The sequence below is a fragment of the Cottoperca gobio genome, chromosome 16 (genome assembly GCF_900634415.1).
Source record: "Cottoperca gobio chromosome 16, fCotGob3.1, whole genome shotgun sequence".
Classification (NCBI taxonomy): Eukaryota; Metazoa; Chordata; class Actinopteri; order Perciformes; family Bovichtidae; genus Cottoperca; species Cottoperca gobio.
Window position 1 is genome coordinate 25,925,481 of NC_041370.1, and position 22,348 is coordinate 25,947,828.

The window sequence follows — 22,348 nt, forward strand, 5'->3', positions numbered from 1 at the left end:
ATGATGGACAGTTCAAAGCCAAGAAGAAACTCACCTTTACCTAATTAATACCTTTGTCCATAAATGAAAATTAAAAGAAGAATCCAATCTTTTTGGAGCTGATTGCTCATGTCAAACAATACATTTCATCAGTATGTCATGTTCCAAACTAAAATTTGTTGAAATATGAAACACCTTTCAGCTTCACAAGCTTCTTCTAAAAACATAATAAACCATCACCCTCTCCCCTGGCACACATGGACTGCTGCATACTTTAATATTTTTTTCAATAAAGTTTATTGAAAATAAATATGGAGGAGGGTTCAAATGTAAGCTTTGACTCATTATGTGGAGTGTCCATCTGTGGAGCAACTGTCTCAGGCCGGGTAGTCGGTGTCAGAACTTTGCTGTTTGAGTCGTGGACACACTTTGAAGGTGATTTAATTAAACCCCCTTTGGAAGGCATAGAATTATAGCCATTAGGATCTGATGTGGGATAATATTTAATTTAATGTCACCGACAAACAGCTGTGACATTATAACTGACTACTGACATGTAGTTCAGCTTCTTCTGCTGTCAGTGATGTTGCAGCTCCCACAACCTCTCCTGCTTTCTTAAAACTCCTTCTGCCCTGTCTGTCATGATCCTGCTCATCCAAGCTGCAAGCTTACACTGATGTGACAGTCAGCCAGCTCTCAACTTATCTGGGATCTCAATATTTCGCTTTCCTCTCCCTTTCCTGCCTTCACCTCTGTTCACAGTGAATGTTATTTTGGTGTCTGCTCTTGACAATCATCCACAGATGCTCTTTTATTGTCTATGATGTGTGGGCCACAATCTGTGTAACTCTAAGTTGTGCTTCAGAAGACACATGCAAATAGACCAAAAACAAACAAAAAGAGGAAGCACCCTCACCACTTTTGCCTTTAAAAAATAAATAATAACATCAGCAAATGTTTCTGATAATGATGTATATGAAAAGGAAACTCCATCTCAACCTATCAATTAAAGTTAGATCTTCATCTGGTCAGAAATGTTTGAGATTACCGCTACCACCCCACCCCCCCCCCCCCCCCCCCCCCCCCCTACATATGGAGAACATGTTGTGTCAAAGCTACATGCTAGTTTTTATTTATTGATTCATTTTATTTCATGCTAATGCAAACGGCACACAAAAATATGCTGCATTTGGATTGACTTTCCAGAAGCTCAATTTTGAAATCAAAGGAAAAGGATGTTGAAGAAAGCATTGTTTTAATCGCCCATACGATCACTGACATGGTGTTGTCCTTAAAAGCACTATTAGACTTAGCTTTGATACTAGAGACCTCTGGTAATCACTTCTTCATCCTTCACTAATATCCTTTATACCCCTCACTGTGGTTGTCTTAATGTTGTGTCTCTACGTGTGTTTCATATGTTCAAATAATCAATGATATTCTCCCAGAACTGCTATATTGCCTCAAAACTAATTTAGATTTAAAACGATAGGACTTTTTTAAATTAAGTTGAGTAGCTGAGCTTGCAAATGGAACCTTTGTCCTGCCTGCTCCTATTGAAGTCGCATTGAGGTCGTCCTCATGGTGCTTTACTGCACTCTAGTGCCGTGTTCTGTTATTACACAAAATATGACTGCCATGTGTGACATTTACAGCCCAACAGAGGGAAACAAGCCTCTGGCCTTTTGTAAATTCCTCTGGTTTTCATTCAATTTCAATTTTGTCATATCCCTTTAAACTCATCATTTTATATTTTCTAACTAGAGATATATGTGTCTATGTAGCCGAGATACTCTGTTATGGCAACACCCTGTACTTCACTCAACCTTTGCTTTCAATTTGTCTCTCAACCACGGCAACAAGAGCCACCTGACATAAAGGTTTCCCAAAGATTCCACAACTCACCTGAACTCAGTGTGTGTTTGCAGTGTACTCAGGCATTGTACTAACAGGCAGCAGAGCCCTGAGCAGCTACACAACTGTAGGAGTGTGCTGCAGATCAGAGACTGGGCAATCTGGAAACTATTATGCTGCTTAGCTGTGATGGATCATGTGGAAGGCATGTCCGCTGCTCTGGGTTTTGTCATCATAAACCCAGCCAGCCGTTCATAAAAGTTGCACTAATCATGACTATTGCGCAAGCAATGTGTGCTGGAATTCCACGTTTATTAAACAGCCAATCGTATTGCAGAGTGTCTCTTTCTCTCAACTATAGAAACAATATGTATAATCCATGACACATCATTTACACATAATTAATGACGCACAAGATCATACTTCAAATGAAACTTTTATTAAATGATATTTGCTGTGTTTTGTGAGTACTGACATAATGCATTTTGTGTTCTATACTTTACAAAAAGGTATTACAAATACTCTAGTTTTTTATTTAATAATACAATTACTTAATTGTATTGCCGTGATTACATGTGAATAATTGATGCAGTGATAGTCTCTATTCATTATTTTGTGCTAAATGTGTTAGCTCCTCATGCTAACTGCCCTAATAAATGTTTCCACAAAACCAGAAAGGACATAGAAAATGGAAAACTGAGTTGTATTTATTTGAGAAGTGCTGGAGTTAATCTAACGGGGGATTTGTCATACTTGTTGTGTTTTTCAGGTCCTCGGCACCCCGTCTGAGGATACCTGGCCTGGAGTTTACTCTTTGCCTCACTTCAAACCAGGTGAGACCTTTCATGTCATCAAGTAATGTTAGTGTTACACAAAGTGACTACTTGTTCTGCCACACTGAACTCAATCGAACTGAACCCTCGACCAAAATGAAGAACATAGTGTTGGCTAAATGGTTTGCACAAAGCCCATTTTTAGATAGCGTTGTATAGACTGAATAGTTAGCATAGGAGGTACTAATACTCACATTATGTATGACATGTGTTAGCATGGAGCCTATTTGTATCAAACATAATGTATGCTAAATGGTTAGCATGAACCTACTGTCACTCATCATGCTGTATGATAATGTATGATGATAACATGGAAAACGTTATTAATGATTCTTTGGAGTCCACACCAACATGTGTTAACATGAAACATCTGAGCTATGGGCTCCATGCTAACGCTTTAGCCAACACAATAGTTATTAACACCAGGCTACTGTCACTCATCACGTCTGCTAAAATGTTAATTCATTAATTAGTTATGTTATTAATTAATTATTGGTTCTGAACCAATGAGACAGTCTACTGCACTCCACTAATGCAGTAGCAGCCACAGCAGCGGGGGTGGGGGTGACAGCTCTGTCAAGGCAGCCATGCCCTCTGGGAGCTCATTAGGGCTTTTTAAAGGAAACATGAATAGGGGGACTGCAGATTAGTGTTAACTGATGGAGGGGAAAAGAGCTAGAGAGGAGAAGAGGGGACAGGCGAAGATGGACATAAAGAGGGTTAGAGTGATGGTGCAGGCTATGGGATGCAGCCTCCTATCTCCTGTGGCCAATTAGGGACCAACTGGTGTGACTCTCATGGTCACACGCACACACAACACACATGTAATCTTTCATCCTGTGTCCATGGCGATGGTCGGCTCTTGTTTGCCTCTCACACACTGTTTTGAAACAGCTGTGCAGCTGTCAGAGCCACAGACACAGACACACACACACACACACACTGTACTTTGAACAAACTCAGGAAGAGTGAGAGTACCAGAGATGATCATGAAGCATAATAAAGTCAGAATGACAGCAGAAGCACAATCTAAAATATGTATAGTTAGTGATGTGATGGTACTTTTTTGCAATGATCATATTGGATAAAAGTAATTATCACCACATGTAATGGGATTATGATGTGCTGGTAACACATACAGATGTGTATGTGTTACCAGCTTCAAACTAGATTAAAAGCTCCTGAAGGTACCTCGTGGTCGGATACATTCCATTGAGAGCTATCAAGAGTTCATTTAGAATGTGTCTCTGATGGATACTTATTTTTCAAAGACATATTTCTTTTTTTTTCAAAATCAAAGCAATTTTTTGTTCTCTAGATTTTGTAAAGAACCTAGATTTAGGTTAAAGTATTTTTTCAACCTTAAAGTTTTTTCAAAAGTCTGCAGCATATAGCTTTCAGCATATTCAGCTTTGCAGTATGTCTATGATTAAAACAAAGTTTTTGTGCGGGTCAGATTTGTGTGAACTCAGCTCTGTGTAAAACACATTGCAAGATTTCAAATTGTGTTTACCGATAAATGCTCATGTGTGCTGCTTTAGCCCCACCCTTCATCTCATGTGACTAAAATGATAAGAGATAAAAATATATTTTTTTATATTTTAACCTTCCTTTTCATGAAATCTAATGGCGTTAGCTAGTGAGTACAGAAAAATAAAGAATGTTCTGTTCCAATGCTGATGTTACCAAATCCATATACTTCACTGTCAAAACTAAATAATCTGTGGAATTCACCAAATGGACATTATTCTCTATACTAAATGATTATTGGCCTTGTGTATGGGCTAATAATGAAGTAAGATACTAATCTGGTAACTTGTTGACCGTGACAAGTTTTTTGCATTATTTTATTATCCGAATATTTAATAAGAGTTTTGTCCATGGCCAGATAGACCAGTGACGTGCGGTGAGGTTCATGGCTGGGGAGGCACTGACTCTTTCAGAGTCAGATTTACAAATATATGAACCCAACTGAGTAGTTTATTCACCATTTTCTTGGCAGCATGAACATTGACTACTGGTTATTTTGCATATCTCATAACAGCATTCTTTATATACACACACACACGGTACGGTACATGTTTGGCCAAAAAAGAACGTTACATTTATATTTATAGCGGCTCAGAGGTATTTGTTCTGCACCCTCCATAGCTGTTTTACTCTGATGCTTTGATTAATTTTAATACAGACTGCACTAAACAAAATAATATTTTATTTAAGGTCAAAATTTAGTTTTTTATTTAAATATTGGTTTGTTTTAATAGTGGTGGTTAGCTAGCAGTAGCACCTGACTCTGATGTTAGCTAGCAGTAGCACCTGACTCTGATGTTAGCTAGCAGTAGCTTGTTGGTGCTACCGTCTCTGCGTAGAAGAACAGCAGCAACACGAACCTGTGGGCTCACTGTGCCCTCTTCAGTGTGGGCTCACGTGTGCCCTCTTCAGTGTGGGCTCACATGCGCCCTCTTCTAAGACTAAGTATGTTACACACATAAATTACATACATTAACTGGACTATGGAAAGTCAGGACGCATAGTAAAAGTGTCTGTAAACATTATATAGGCGACATACAGAGAGATAGCAACAGGCACGCGCCAAATGCATGCGCACAACCTAGTTTGTGAGGGATTGCGCAATCCGAGGGGAGGCTCAGCTCGTCGCTGCCTCAACTCGCATTTCTCCTGTATCTGAACAGAGATTACGCAAATTCAGCGATTTTGACTATAAAAATGATCAAAATTATTGGACTCATACAGAAAATGCAGTTATAGCACAGACCAGTGGACAAATATACATTTATATTTATTTTATTCTTATTTGTTTTTTTACTTTTCATGATGAGCCTCCCCTGCCTCCCCTGACCGCACGTCCCTGAGTTAGACAGATTATAAATATAAATTACAATAAATAGATGTATACATGATAAGAAATTTATAATTTACTCTTTATATCTCACATAAAGCTTCTTGTAATTACCAAATATGATCCAATACTCTGGACATGTTCGGCTCTACCTGTGCTAGACATTACAACCCAGCAGAGGCTGCAGTCGGCAGCAGATGGCAGTAGAGTCACTCTGGACAAACTTTCCAGGTTCCACTACTGACTGTTATCTGCACACTTTTCCAAAAGACAGTGACTGGTTATGATTCATCACTTCCAAACATCTCTTGAGTTTGTATTTCACACATGAAAGTGGGGCTTGACCTCAAAGAGGACTTATATCTCACAGTTATGTGGTTATGAAAAGGTTCCACAGCTACTTGCTACATGTCCCGTCATATGGGGCTTTGGCTCCCTGCTGTACCTCTACTCTCCTGTCTTATGGAGATGTAAGGTCAGGCTTTTAAACCGAGCAAGAACAATTTCATCTGTAAATTGAATCTTTTATCATCACTATTTGCTGAAGCAGTGAATTGAGTTTCCCTCAGTGTTAATCAAGTATTATGGTTTTGTTTTTTGACAGAACAAAAGACGGAGTAGCATCAAACCTTAAACCTCATTAGACTTAAATGTAATATAGTATTGGAGTCAATTAATGTTTTTTCTATAGGAATTAAAAGGTGAAAAAATGAGAAACGACAATAATTCATACAGATCTAAGCAGATAAGATATTTATAAGATCTATTTTTCAAGAGACACTATACAGTATAAGCATTGACCAGCAGAAGAAAAGTCAAAACAACAAACAATGTTCATCATAGATTAAAGAAAACAGTCACCAGTTACATTTGAAAGTATTTAAGGTATTAAAGAATTATACTCAAGTTTATACCATAATTCTAAAAAAAAAGGAAGGTGATCACAGCTGATTGGGCGAGAGGGCGGGTACACCTCAATCACCGAGACAGACATCCAATCACCTTCACAACTGCGGGAAATTTAGAGTCAGTAATTAACCTAACCTGCATGTGTTTGGACTGTGGGAGAAAACTCCTGCTAACAACCAGAACCAGCTGCACCCCGGCCTCCCCTACGGCCACAGTATTTACAACTGTTTTAATTAGAGAATCCCAGGCCTTTGGATATGGACAGAAGTCAGGTACTCTTCAGTGACCGTAGCATGAGAGTACCTTGTATTGTATTCTATTTTGCCAGCATGTAAAATAAGTTGTGTTTTTATGATTTATTATCTAAAACGGTATAAATACTTGAAAATATATTCTTCTACCACAACATGTTGTCTTTAATGCCACATTGGAATGTCAATTGATGTCATATCCCACATTTAAATGATAGGAACAATGCCTACTATCTTCCTCTCACCTGCACGCCTGTGACTGGCAGCCTTCACCTTGGTCACCCAGGAAGCTGTGGCCATTTCAGGCCAGCCCTGGCACTGAACCGGCTTACTGGACCCACTGATGGCTAGCTGGCAGGCTGAAGGCTGAAACTGAAAGACAGTTGGGGGCTGGCTGGTAGGATTAGGTTGGCAGTGTGGGAGGTGGACTACCTCGCTGGGTGGCTGGCTAGCTTGTGGTAGCCGGTGGTTTGGCAGCTCAGACTCACTCTGTGTCCACATGGCAGTTTTGGCTGAGACTAAAAGAACAGTGCAACATAGTTGTGGAAATATGGAGTGACTTTCTCATCAAACCCATCTCAAAATCATGACAATTTATTGTGGTCTGGCTTTGGAGCAGAAGTACATAGTTAGCACAATATTACTCAAGACTGGAGCATTTCTGAAATGCTAGGAGCCACTCCTTCATTGGCGCACTTATATTCACAGCAACACTCATTGTAATAAAATGTGAACTATGTTTGCCTGTTGTCCCAAAGTCATATTTAAAAACACACAGCCAGTGATAGACCTGTCTCACTGCATTTTTATATGGCAAAGCAAGAAACATACAGTGTTATTAATTACTTTAATTATAGCTATATTCCTTTAAAGCAAACCTGTACACTTGCATGGCATTATCAGACTCTCACATTGAACATTGTGTTAATGTTATTAGTTACAGATAGTTACCTGTACTTTTCCTGCTATATTTGAAATATGCCCTGGGAGCCACTGTAAAGCTTTCAAAGTGAAAATATTTTTCAGGACATTTTATATTTTATTGACATTTGATTAATAGTGATTCCAAAAAAGTGCCAAATGGGAGCAACAGAATAAACACAGTGAATGATAACAGTATTTGAGAAGGTATGGGATGTGTTAAGGTGTTAATGTTTGAAATCAACCAATGCAACATTAAATTGCCAGAATTTTAAATTAGTGATTTGGCTTGATATGCTACTCTGTCAGAGTTTAGTTCTGTGTGTAACTTATATGTCTAGTCTTAGTTCAATTACTAAATTGTTGATTCTCATTGCAGACCGCTTTACAGTGTACAGCGCCAAGAAGCTCAGACAAGCGTGGAATAAGTAAGTGAACTGTTCAAATAAGAGTGTGTGTGTGTGTGTGTGTGTGTGTGTGTGTGTGTGTGTGTGTGTGTGTGTGTGTGTGTGTGTGCGCGCGCGCGCGCGCATGTGGCATAAAAAGGTCATGGTGGCACAGTCAGGGCTCCTCCCAGATGTGTGTCACTGTTTGCCCGAGGCATACATCTGGAGGGGTGACCGCAGAGGGGTTTGTGTCTTTTCCACAGGGAATTTTAAGGCAGCACCAGGCAAGTGATTTATGTAAAACTCCAGCCGTCTAATAAACTGGAATCACAAAGTATAGCTGCTTTACGTCCTTAATCCCATTGGTGCATGTAATCTGTAAAGTAAGAATCACACACAAATCACTGACCCTCATGTGCCAAACACTCCATCTTTGTCTGGATCAGAATCTAATGTGGTTGCTTTTTTCATTCCTGAAGTTTTGGAACATGAGGACATCGATAAAACTTGGTTCACAGTCTGTACACAAGCCAGCAGTTTAGCCAGAGCGACATGGTTCTTAGAGAAAAAAAGTTGTTATTAAAGAAAGACCCATTTTAAGACCACTGTCATGTTGGCTGATTTTGTACTTTAGAGGTGAATATGTTTCAAAATGTTAAATTCATCTGGCACACAGAAAGACTGCAGCTTCTGAACCCTGGAGTTATGGAAGCATACAATAATTAAATTAATCAAATTATACTTCTTGTATATTTTATAAATATTACAGCCGGTATCAACAATTTAGTTACCGTATCTCTGCTGTCATATACAAACTTTGTAGCTCTAATTTTACACATTTAGAAAAGAAACTGTTGGAATTTGGAGATTATTTATTATTGTGCAGTCTGTCCTCTTACAGTATGTCCCCTCCCAGTCTGTCCCCTCCCAGTCTGTCCCCTCCCAGTATGTCCCCTCCCAGTCTGTCCCCTCCTAGTCTGTCCTCTCCCAGTCTGTCCCCTCCCAGTCTGTCCTCTCCCAGTATGTCCCCTCCCAGTCTGTGCTCTCCTAGCCTGTCCCCTCCCAGTCTCCTGGCCTTGCTACAGTCCAGGAGGAAATAAAAATGTGAGGAGAGAAAGTGAGATGGAATGTTAATGACAATCACTTCCTGTCTGCTCTCTTATATCATAGGTCAGGGAACGCTGAATTTGATATGAGCTCAGATACTAACTGTCTCTGCCCTCAGAGTTGTCTCACTCTGTGCTGCTCTCTTGTTTCTGCTCTGTCAGCCATTTTCTATTCTCTGTTAATCTTCCTCTAGCTGAAGAAATGTGAGTGACTGATGAGGGTTTAGAGCTGTTTGATGTTTTTTCTCTACTGTACAGTAATACAACTGTATGTTCATGTTAAAGGTCACATATTGTGCTTATTTTCAGGTTCATATTTTGTTATCATATAATTACTTGTTTCTACTAGGAAATGTTTACATGCTTTAATGTTCACATGATTTATATATAACCCATATCTGTGACCACTGATGTGTACAGAGTGGGACCACTATGATAGGTGCATGCTGAGGCCTGTTTGCCCATGCTAACCCAAACACCCTCATCGTCAAATGAGTCAGGTTGGAGTTGAAAGCTCTTCATAGGATGTCTTCAGACAAAATACACAAAGGTTTTCTTCCTAAAACAGCTCCTGGTGTCTGCTTTGCTCAAACAAAGAGACCACTTTCTGCTGTGGTGTGCGGACAATACAGGCAGGTGGTTTCCTCTGTCTCTCAGGTCCTTGGTGTAGTTTTCTGATAGGATACCATGAAAAAGCACTCGCCATGCACCACTGAAGAAGGAATGCTTCTCCCTGCTGTGAATGTGCCATCACCTGGAGCTGTTTGATAGTTTTAGAAGATACAATCGATCTCCCTGTGGATGTGCAATTATTCACTCGGCCTAGCTGACAGCGATAGCACGAAGGAATGTGCACCGACTGAACATCAACACTGTTCAAAGACCAGCATGCTCCCATCCTGGTGATTTCACACCTACACAGATCTACCTCTTTGTATTGACACCTGCAGAGAAACTGCAAAGCAAAGCCAGTCAAGCTAAATTCAGAAACTATGAATTCTGTCTGTCTGTCTGTCTGTCTGTCTGTAACAATGTCTGGGCACATTCATGCTCCCCAGAAGACAACCCCTTCCATTTTCTCTTAATGTCTTCTAATGCTATAAAAGGACAGGTTTTAAAGTTTGGACTTTCTGGAGCCCATTGCTGTGCACGCTGGTCCTTGTAGTGTAGTGTGCCACGTTGTGGGGATATGGAACCACAGCAATTAATAGAACATCTAAATGATCTCATATAGACGGAATCGGAGTTTCGGGCTTCCGGTGGAATTGCAATGCATGCTGGTGTGGCAAGCCTAGAAAAGTTAGCGCCAACTCTACAAGGGCCGCCATATTGGATTTCTTCTCTATGTGTTTACATTGTATTTAGCTTATTCTTCAAGCGTGTTTACATTGTATTTGGCTAGTTTTTAGTGTGTAATCATCGCTCTTCTAGTTATGGGATTTGGACACCGAAATTGTGTGGTGAAAGGATGTTCAAACAGTGGGGAAAAAAGCTAAATAAATGGGCAGAATCTCATTGTGAGCTTCACGATTGCAAAAATTGCGACTGCAAGCCCCCGTTCGAACTATTTCCATTTCCAACAGCACTAAAGAAGAATGATAGAAGGCTAGCATGGACCAAAGCTGTAAAGGATTACAATGGGAAGTCTTGGGAGCCCAAGAAATCTTGGAGGATTTGCAGTGAGCATTTCATGCAAGGAAAACCAACAAATCAATTCCCTGATCCTGAACTCGACCTGGGGTATGTAGTCTATCCACTTGATTTATATATTGACAAATATACTTTCTATATATTGAGTTTTATAATAATTAACAAACACAAGTTAGGTATATATTTATAATAGCTTACCCTGCAACACAACTGCAACAAGCACTTATGATATCGGCAGTTTTCTTGACTGCGCAGATCCATGCCGAATGTGGCGTATGGGAAATTTTCATTGAATGAGTACATTTTGCTTTCAAAAAGCAATACTCAGAATCTGCGAGAGGATTGAAAGATATTTGTTTCAACCAGCCAGAGTCAAACAGTCTAAATGCTTTGCCTTCTTTGTATTCATTCAAAGATCGTTTATGAAACTCGACATCGTTCCCTGGGTGGTCAGACATTAAAAATAATGTTATATCGCTGAGGTATATCGGCGGCCAAGAAGTCATGCTGTTGTTTCCATTGACCCAGCCATCCTGCAATGTCAAGGGATCAGGCACTGAAACTCCACTCGGCATAACCAAAAGCTTAGTCTTTTCTTTTTCTGTGATTGAAAGTCTTTCGTTAGCTGTTGGTTGCTCCTCAATGCCCATCTCTGATGCAGCAAACACCCTGGCAATAAGCTCGAGTTTTGTTCTTGAAACCTTTAAATTCCGCTTGCGGAAACTTCGACTTTCTACATCTGAACCTCATCATAAGAAAGGAGTTCAGAACTCATTGTAGAGTAGTAGGTTTGTTTACAACACGCTTGAAGAATAAGCTAAATAAAATGTAAACACGTAGAGAAGAAATCCAATATGGCGGCCCTTGTAGAGTTGGTGCTCACTTTTCTAGGCTTTCCACACCAGCATGCATTGCGATTCCACCGGAAGCCCGAAACTCCGATTCCGTCTATAGAGCTTGATGGTTCATACTTGATCTGGAAACAGCAGTTTAACAAAAGAGAAACACAGGGAACCTGTCCCTCACTCTTCACCACCACTGCGGTGCCCTTAAGCAGGGCCCTCCTGTGGGGCTGCTCAGCGGTCTACAGATGAGACTGTGGTGGCACTGGGCAGCTTCATGTGACTGTGTGTAACAAGTTCAAGTTCTCTTTCATTACCGCACGGCTAGGCCGGTGAAATTGATCACAGCATCAGAGTGCATTGTGTGAACAGGGCTCTCCGCAATACTCCCCTGCTTAAATATAGCTTCAAAAATGTAATAATTAAAAAACTTGTACCTTTTCTACTGACTCTGTCCTACTTGGTCTCTTTAAGTTTGCTTACCTCATATTGCAGATTGTCTCGGTTTGGAAGCTTTTACAACTCAAATAAGAACAATTAAATCCACTCAGCTGCACTGTTTATCGGCTGCTTCAAACTAAACATCCAGTATCAGCATTGGCCTTAAAAACCCATATCATTAAACCAGTAATCTAGGAGACATCAGTGTAGTTTCACACAAAGACTGCTTTGTCTTTAAAGTGTGCAGTAGAGTTACACAGAATGTTCCAGCTGTATGAGAAAGAGGCGAGAAGAGGCCCTGATGGACTTCATTAGCTTTATCTCTGCTTCTTTACTGAGTGGCGTTGATGAGTTGAACAGAGATTTATCCTCCCTCTGTCTCTCTGCTGATAAGTTGAGTTGATATCCCCATTGAGAGCCATGGGAGTGGCTGTCAGAGTGCTCGACTGTGAGAAGCTTGCAGAACATGAGAGGCACTCTGAGTACTGCGAGCGGCGGGCCAGCGAGCTGCACTGAATAACATCATGTTTATTTAATGCACTGGATGCCTAATTACTGACTGAATTTGTTGCACTTCGTTTATTTTCAATCTTCTCTCCCCCTCGGCGCTGCTAGGTAGGGCTGGTTCAGGAGTTCAGTGACTCCCAGTATGAATGCACACTTCTACAGACATTCACAGAGTCTGCTTCCATCTTAGCTCCTGCTTTAATGAACACTTTTTCTCTTTTGCATACGTGTGTGTCGAAGAACTGATTTTCCTCTTGAGTCAGCAAACCTTCAGCATAATTAAGAGGCTTGTTTTTTGTTGTCAGCAGCTCTGTGAATTCTTTCTCTGAGGGATGAATGGTAACTCTATTTTTTATTTGGTTGAAATAGAATTTGGATTTTTGGGTATCAATAGGTCGACCGCCTGTCATAAAGTACATGTTAATGTATATACTGTGTATACTGTATATGTATGTTTCTGGGGTTCTATCTGATCATGTGTGTTTCTGTGTGTCAGGTTGGGCTATGTGGACCATGCCGAGGAGTTGGCTTCCAGTTTCCTCCAGTGCTTCCCAAAGAACCGGCTGTCGGCCCAGGCAGCTCTGAACCACGAGTACTTCAGCAACCTTCCTCCGCGGCTCTGTGAGCTGCAGGACAGTACGTAACACCACTGACTCATACACCACCTGTCTGTGCCGGCAGGCCGCACATTAGCTTCATGGTTAGGCAGGTCTTTACTTTAAGTATATTATTGGTATTTTGTGATTATAGTACAACAGAGGTTTCAAAACTGTATAAACATATTTAGATTCTGTGTGACTTACACTTTCTGAGGATATCATTATCTCTGAAATAAGTGTGAATAAACATCCATTAATCTGCTTAAAAAGACGCTCCTTATAACTCCAGAACTTGTCTGAATGTTTCCTTCTGTATCAAAGTGATCCAGTGATCCAGTGATAGAGTTCTGTACATCCATGGGTACACATGGTGCAGCATAGTATATTTTAGTATGCAATAGAATGGTAGCGTACAGGATCGTATAGAGTTTATAACATGATTTAATTTGATGATTGGTCATCATTATTGTGCCATACAATGACTACATTTGATGTGGCTTTCCAGAAAACTGGCGGTGCACTTTGTTGTGTTTAATGTAGCTGAATGCAAGTCAGCTGAAAACAATATTTAAAGGATTCACTGGTAATCATAAAAAGTAATTACATTCAGTAAGGGTAGAAGGTCTGTAAATGATGCTTTCTTAAAATGATATAGTTACCATGACAGTGTCTTTTTCTGTCTTTGTCTCTCTCTTCCTCTCAGTTCTTCTTTGTGTTGAGCTCCCTCTGCTCCCCTGGATCATACAGTATCCTCCTGCTCTCTGTCTCTGTAAAGAAGGCGGCGAGCAGCGACCTCAGGGGTTGTTTTTGTTCATGCAGAGAAAGCTCTTATTATGTGGATGCCGTTGGGACAGTAAGGCCAGCCGGACCTCTGCTGGCTGCAGCAACATGCTCGGTTTGATTTTCTGTCATCTTGAGCAGGCTGAGGCTTTCTTTAAATAACCCAGTACCTCAGAAAGACATCTTAGCTTCCAACACATCTTCAATTTAGAAGCAGATTTGTAGCATGTGTATTTTGCCTTTCGGGAGGCTTCAGCCAAAACTACACAATCAGGCTATATTTCAATTAATCCTACAGATTTGGGTTATTGAATGAAAGTATGTCAGAGATGCCATATTCATATGATTTGACAGGCTACATACTGTATACATACTTCACCAATCCCTTAAGCTGTTATTCATTAGTGGTTTGAAAAGACCTGAGTGTACTGCCACTGACATGGTGGTAATTTTAATGGAGAAATACATTTTTAATTCCCCCGATTAGGAATTTTCAGCATTATTAATCCTGTTATCAGCACCCAGCAGGTTGTCATGTCTGAAAAGAATCAGAGAGCGGCGGTCACTAGGCGAGGGAGAGAAGAAAGATGCTCCTTTTGATTTTTGTCATGCTCGCTCTCTCTCTCTCTCTCTCTCTCTCTCTCTCTCTCTCTCTCTCTCTCTCTCTCTCTCTCTCTGTCTCTCTCTCTCTCTCTCTCTCTCTCCCTCTCTCTCTCTTACCCTCTCTCTCACCCGTTCTCTCTGATTCTTTCTTCTGCATGCACATGTGACACAGGCAAAGCAGCAGAGCCACAGAGGCAAGACTAGGAGTGAATTAAAAGAGTTTGGTGAAATGAGGACAGGAGTGGATAAACACAAAGTGTCTTCCATATGTGTGTGCAGATTTGCCACTTGCAGTTTGGTGGGGGAAGGATGTGTCAAAATTATGCAAATGAGAAGTGAATGTGAGATAAAGAACTGGCTAATTACTCCAGCTGTGAGTGTTTGACTACAACTGCAGCGTGCTAATCATGTTCCTCACCAAGAAAGACTCGAGCCAATGGGGACAGCCCAGTAAAAGCATACCGTGCTGCTCTCCTTTAGTACTGCAGCAGTACTAAGACAAAACATGTTATAGATGGTTGAGAAATTGCTGAAGCTTTCAAGTAAAAGTCCCATGTTATCCTTATAGGGATAAACAGTATGCTTTCTTTGGCCAACTGTCCACTCTATTGTCATGTGTATTACGGATTTATGCAGACAATACCCAGACAGATTACCAGAGACAATGGCAGAATTATTGAGACAATAGCACTCCTGAGGTTGCTGTTACTGTGAGGATTGGATTGTGACTTTTAATTTGATTTCAGTGAAAGTGTGTGGGTGTCTGTGATTGTCTCTCTGGACTCAGACAGTCAGATCCCCTGCTCTCTTCACAAACCCACTGCCTTTATTTCCTAGTTAAAGTGGAGGATGTGCTCTTCTCAGAATGGTGCAAGTATTTAAATCCATATGCCCCGATAGGAACTTTGGATCCCTATTGTCAGTTTGGTGTGCCGGATAGCTTTCGATACTGTAATACCCCTGAGCCTTGCCACAGGGATTTTCAAACTATGAGGCATGCCTCCCCAAGGGGCACAGAGTGAGTGACGTGAGGCACAGATACTGTGTGAGGTGAAAGGGACAGGTGCATGCTGGGGATCTAAAAACAAAGGGAAGTTAGTTATTGTAGTTTGGTCTGTCTGTCAACATGGTCTGCAGTTGCAGCAGCAGCAGCTCAGGGTGGCGATTATGGTTATTAATAACCCTGCACCTGATTGCAGCAATTGACATTAAAACTGTCTCTCCTTCTCAAAGACATGATACACATATATTTTGATTCAGTTTGATATTTTCCAAGCGTATCATTGTCTTTGAATAAAAGTCCATAAATCGTCACTTGCCTGAGAATCTTCATGTTTTTATGTGTTCTTCCAGTGATAGTTGTCTGTACATGTATCCTGCAACCAGGAGCTTCCTGCTAATTCAGCCATTAAGCATCTACTGATTCTAGGACCTGCAGTGATGCTCTTGTTAGTTTATAGCAATTATCTAAATGTTCCAGAAGTGAGCAATGTTAAAATGTTACATGTAGCACCCTAACATACCTTTAAAGATTGTTTTCCTGATGACAACAATGTTTAAACCCTAACAAGAATCTGTAAATAAATATTCACTTTTTATTGTCGTCTATCTTTAACAACTCACTGGGAAATGTTCTTCTTCCTGTCAGCCTACATACTTCTAATCTGCCCGCATCTTCTCGCCCTGCAGTGTCTTCTATCTTCACCGTACCAAATGTCAAGCTGCAGACAGAGAGCGGGGACAGCATACAGGTGTGTGCACAAAGGAACAGTCATGGAAAGGCTTCCTCTGGCAGCAAACACTGACCTGAGGCAGCATCCTGCACATGATCGCCTGACAGGTACGTGCTCATTATCATGCAATAGGCAGACACCAACAGTATGCAGCAGCATGCAGCTTCACACGCACATACAGAAACACACATAGGATGAAACTGTCAATTTCTGTCAGTAAAAGTAAAAAATGGATTAAGTCTTAGAAATACATAAAATATCAACAAAACTTGGTAATAAAAAATGACAAATTATGATATTCAGTAGTAAGTACTCCACTATAAGAATGTAAACATTTAGAATGGGAATATTATCATTCTGGTCTATAATGTTAAAATTACAAGATCCAACTTGAATAAATGTGTTTAAATATGTCAAGATTATGACTTTATTGACTTTATCTATTATAATTATAACTTCCTATCTCATACTGTATCCACAATGTCAAAACCTTTGACTTATAATATCATAATATTATTATTTCTCTCTCTTCCTGGTGCGAATAGGCTTCTATAGTATAGTTGTGTAAAGAGTAGCAATCCTCACTTAGTTGCACATTGTGTAGTTTTTAAACAGCTATGACATGTTATGCTTGCGCTAATGTGCTGATACAAATTGTTGTATTTCTTTCTTTTTGTCACTTTCAAAGTATGTAGATTTTAAAACTTAAAATACCATCATCCTTAAAGTCAAATTAGTATTGAATAGTGGAAATACCATGAAATTGTGATACAGCGGTAGAAAAGAGAACATAAATATTAAAGTTAGCTGTTCAGTTCGTCGTCACATTGACAACTGTCTTAACCTTCTGCATCCCACCAAGCTCCCCAGTCTTTGTAACACTGACGCCATGAGATCTGTGCTGTGTGCACTGAGGCAGAGAATGCAGTAATAGATGGAGGAATGGCTTTGAGTGGGCGAGGAGGGTGTCCCATTCTTTAGAGATGGGGTCTCATTCACTACTTAGATAAAGCTGCACTATTTGCATGTAATAAGAGGTGCAGAGGCCAGGCATGGGGATAATGGCTGGCCTAATGATGGACTCTGGATAGTGAGGGCCAGCACAGCACTGTGGATCAGATTATATCTATAATTACTGACAGGTGCAAAGACACACTGAACACATCAGCTCTGCAACTCTCTTCAGCGTTTATCTCTTGATGTTTCCTCTACAAAATCTACACACTTCTTAAACATGGCCGAATACCCCATATTAAATATTGCTGGGATATGTTGAACTGAACTGATCTGGAGGATCATGTGTGTGTGTGTGTGTGTGTGTGTGTGTGTGGGGAGGGTGGAGGGTGGAAGTCACCCCACTGAGAGAGCTGTGTCCTCCCAGCTGCTGCATTTACATTGAAATCAGCCTCTTTGTCCGGCTCGTCCTAAAGCCTGACAGGCTGGGAGAGCTTCACTGATAGCAGCCTAATCCCTGTGCACACATTCACATTAATACACTGACACATTACAGCAACACATGCACACAGCCATTCAGAACACAACTCATGCACATATTTCAACTGGATTTCCTACCAAAGTATCTACAGTGTTAATGAATAAAAGAATATGCACAATATTTCTTATAATTCTTTAAAGCAGTTAACATGCTAGTCGTGAGTACGTAAGGAAAAAGAATGACATAAATATCAATGGAAGCATATAAATGATTACATAGCATCTGATGCGTAATATCACTTTCACATTTATGAAGCGTGCCCCTTTAACTCGGTCTTATACTTATAGAGTCAGTTTTGACTTTTCAACATTTCAACAAGACCAAACCTGCTGACCGTAAGTGCTGTGAGTGCATAAGCTAACTATACAAACATTACTTATGCATTAGTTGCAGCAAAGAGAAATTGAAGGAAAACAAACAAAATACTTTAAAAACATTACCTCATTATGTTGATTTAATAATGCGGCATCATTGGCATATACAGTTTCTGTTATCTGTCTGTCCCTCTATCCGTCTGCTCTCCATCAAAACACTTGTGAGTGCAGTATCACTCGTACAGCGTACTATGGCCACCTACATTACTAACATGCACTCTGTTTTTAAATCATATATTTTGTTGAAGTGTTTTGGTACTTTGTTTAACCAGTGGTTAGGTTACTTTTACTACCAAGGAAAATGGGAAAGAATGTTACCTGCAGCTGAAACCGCAACTGCAGGTCAAACCATTGACCGGAACTCTGTTAGAGGTTTAAACATCAGGATTCCCTACAACATGACTTATATCATAGTGCATGGGTAACATAACACTGCAGGTAGGTTGAGCACAAAGTCATCATATACATTATTAAATTAACATTTAACCTTTTCCTTAAAGCATTGCTTTTCTGGTTGAGAAAAATCTGAGGTAAAAGAGGTAAGGAGAAGGGAAACAGGGGAGAGTAGAGAGAGGGAGGGAGGGAATAAAATAGACATGGAGCTTGCGGGAGCAAAGCAGGGTTTCTTTTTGTTGAGGCAGCGTTGTATTATTTATAGGAGGTGGTAGAGGCAGGCCCCTTCAGACGGAACAGAGCAAAGAAGGCGAGCAGCCCCTTTCTCTATTGTGGGTCTATTCCCAGTGGGCAGGCTTTGTGCTGGCTGGATGGCTGCCTTTTAGGAAACCCGGGCAGCTATTGAGCTGAGAGTGAAGGCCGGGCCTGACTCGTCTGCACTGAGACACAGCAACACTACAGCACTACAATGTCTGTCACTGCTGTGGCCAGAGAGGGAAAGAAAAGGACGGAGAGAGAGTGACAGAGGATGGGGACATAGTGGGAGTGTTTGATTTTGGCAGGGGGGGTAGAAAAAAAATGTTTTTGTGGTGAGAAAAGAGATAGGAGTGCACTGAAAAAATGGAGGCAGGGGTGGAAAATAGAAGAAAGGGGGAAAGGGAAAAAAGGCAGGTCTCCTTTACAGTATTGCACTGCATTGATCTATGTTTATTCATGATTCTGCATTATTCACAAGATTAGCTGATGCAACTTGGTGCTGAGGGGAGGCAATGGCTCGCCCCATCCATCCCCTCAGTGACCACACAGTTCAACTCCAAGTCTCAACAACAAGTGGGAGACAGCTGCCCTGTCTCTGAGCTTCAACACGCTGCACTGATACTCCAGGCTAGAATGTATGAAGGATTGGACGCAGTGTGTTCACAGTCAGAATACATAACAAAGCATAAAACATTGATTGAATCAGGGAGCGAAAAGCAACATTAAAGAGGAAAAATCAACAGCTCAGAGCCTCAATCCAAACAAGAATTTAGACGATTGTATTTTAAAAGCAAATCTTCAGCGGATTAAATCCTTGTTACAGATCTATAATAAGATATAGTATTTAGATATTTGTGTAATGCAGTCCTCCCTGGTGTCATTCTTTTAGGACTCCAATGATGGATTTTGCCTTTTTTCTTTTTTTGTTAGATCTTCAAGCTGCAATAATTAATATTAAAAAAGCAAAAATGATGTTCATAGTAACAAACACACCAAGAATGATCACTTCTCAGCCCTACAGATTGAAAGCTGAGACTCTGCATATATATATATATATATATATATATATATATATATATATATATATATATATTGATTCATTACGGTAACTTCACTTACGGCCCGGTCAGATTGCTTGATTTGACATGTCCGTTTTATAAATATACATATATGCATACATCTATATATACACATACACATATAAACATATATATATATATATATATATATATATATATATATATGTGTATTTTTCTTTCATATTGCCACACTTGGTAACCATTTTATAAAAGCAATAGCTCACTTCAGAACGTGATATATGGTCCTTATATCACAGTTAAGGGGTTTGTCGACCCTCCGCGAACCACGGCCCTTAACTGTGATATAATGAGCATATACCACGGCCTGTCGTGAGCTATTGCTTAAATATATATAACAATTTGCAATATTTACAGGGCCATAAAAAGACCATTGTCAGGAAAGTGGTTTGTTTTCAGTGTTTGAAGAAACGGATGACGCGGTTGTTTTTCTGGTTACTACTGACCGTTGATGCATCGTGTTACTTATTAATCTGCATAACTCACCAACAACAATCAAGATCTTTTCCAAATCAAATGAAAATGATTGTTTTGTAGCGACACCGTCATGATGTGATGTGGTTGAGTGCTGTTGTCTGTGCTTCTGCTGGTCTTGTGGCCGGGCTTCACACGAAGCAGCAGTGTGTCTGTGCAGTCAGCGATCACAGGTCGGCGACAGGACACTCCGGCCCTCAAGCAGCACTGTGTCACTTTGAAGATAACAGCTGCAGGCAAAGCTTGACTGTAGTGTCCAGAATGTAGAGGTGCCAGCTATTTATCTAAACACATACTTATAGACACAGACACACACACACACACTCATACTGGCCTAAGGTATTATCCTAGTGACCGTGCTACATTTTTGGGGGATAAAATTCAGGGATCTTCATCGCTGTGCAGGTATTTCTCTTGAAATAAAGCACTACTTGTCCCTGGTGTCTTTCTACTTAAGCCATCAGTGTCCAAAACGTACAAAGTCAACGGAACATAAAATAATATTTTTGGCTCTGTAGCAGGAAGAAATAGATTTGTACAGTCCACAAAATGACCTGTCAGAAAGTTTTTCTAGGTAGAGGACAAAGTGATTTAAAGTATATCCCTGCTGTGAGCCGGAGGGGGGGAAATAGGAGGTGGGGGAAGGAAGGATAACCGCAGGCATAGCCTTAAGAAATGGAGAGCCTTCAGTCAAATCACCCAGTTTTACTCTCCCATTACCTCTTATAACTTCACAGATTCAGTGCCTGCCAGTTATGTGGGCTTTCATTTCATCGTATCCTCACTGAACATTGTGAAGGCACTCGATGTTAACTGCAGCTCCACAGAATTAGTATGCAGTCACTTTGCAAACCTGTTTACCTTACTTACCATCTACATCCAGCTTTTATAGACATGCTGTTTGCACTACAGGCGCTCATTAAACCTAATGCATGAAATGTGAATGTGCACAGAGTAGGAGCTTCAGTTAAGTGTCATAAAAATGCTGAATATTTTTATATGACGAGATATTTAGGTTGCATGTGCATCTTTTGACATTAGCTTAGGCTGCATGGAGTTCAGATTAAAATGCGGTGCAAGGTTCCAAGCTTTTCATCTTTACTTGTTATCATTCTCTCTTCACTCCTTTCCTAAATCATCATGCACCATCTGTCATTTGCCAACACCAAATATACTCCCACAGTCCTAAGCAAGGATATCAATTTACTGATGTGTGGTTTATTAAAGAACCGCATACAACGATTGAACGTCAGGTAAAGCAGTGCACTGTCTTTAGGAAGGATGTTCTTATTGGAGCTTTCTATTGCTCACAATTGACTCCAGTGTCAGAGGCAGGGTGCTGGACATGTAGCGTGTCGCAATGTCATGCTGGAGACCAGAGTATTGTACACCCACCTGAATTTAACCTAACATATTTTATTTGTTGAAACCGCAATAATTCCCAAACCATGCAAAAGTTGCCATGCACAGATATTGTATAAAGTGAGAATTTAGACTTTCATGATTTATGTTGGAACACATTTTGACTTGCCTTGAGACTTGCATATTAATGTCCAGGTTCCACTTATTATTTAGTATTTAGTCAGGTCTTCACAGGTCCAATTGGCTTGTAATAACCAAGACCCGACGCTGGAGCGGAGTCGGGTCCTAACCAGGTTAGGTACAGTCGGGTTGCTTTGCAATGCTACCAGTCTGTGTGTCAATTTGTGCAATATGTGAGTGGATCTGAGCAGACTCCATGTCAGCTCTGATTCATCATCTTCATCATCTTCATCATCATCATCATCATCACAGTAGAAAAAGGTGTTGTTTAAAGCAGATGAGTGTGAGCTATGAAGTGTGTATTGCTGCTCTTTTTGACCGTGGCTGCTTGTTAATTGGTGGCGCATCATGCTGCTGCAGTGCTTATCTCTTCCAGAGTCTGTTGGGGTCTAATTATCCTCGAGCCCATTTCAGATCTTTTTTTCTCTTGAAAATTAATTTTTGCACGTCAGGGTAGGTTT

General features: G+C 40.4%; 1 protein-coding gene across 3 annotated transcripts in view; it reads left to right on the forward strand.

Moving 5' to 3' along the window:
* Positions 1-22,348, forward strand: part of cdk14 (cyclin dependent kinase 14) — a 168,180-nt gene that overhangs the window by 110,456 nt on the left and 35,376 nt on the right. For all 3 annotated transcript variants that reach the window (XM_029451216.1, XM_029451217.1, XM_029451218.1), the window contains 4 exons: positions 2,603-2,666; positions 7,987-8,035; positions 13,036-13,175; positions 16,211-16,361. In XM_029451216.1, the coding sequence (XP_029307076.1) occupies positions 2,603-2,666; positions 7,987-8,035; positions 13,036-13,175; positions 16,211-16,326 (369 nt within the window). In that variant the 3' untranslated portion in view covers positions 16,327-16,361. The remainder of the gene's footprint in view (positions 1-2,602; positions 2,667-7,986; positions 8,036-13,035; positions 13,176-16,210; positions 16,362-22,348) is intronic.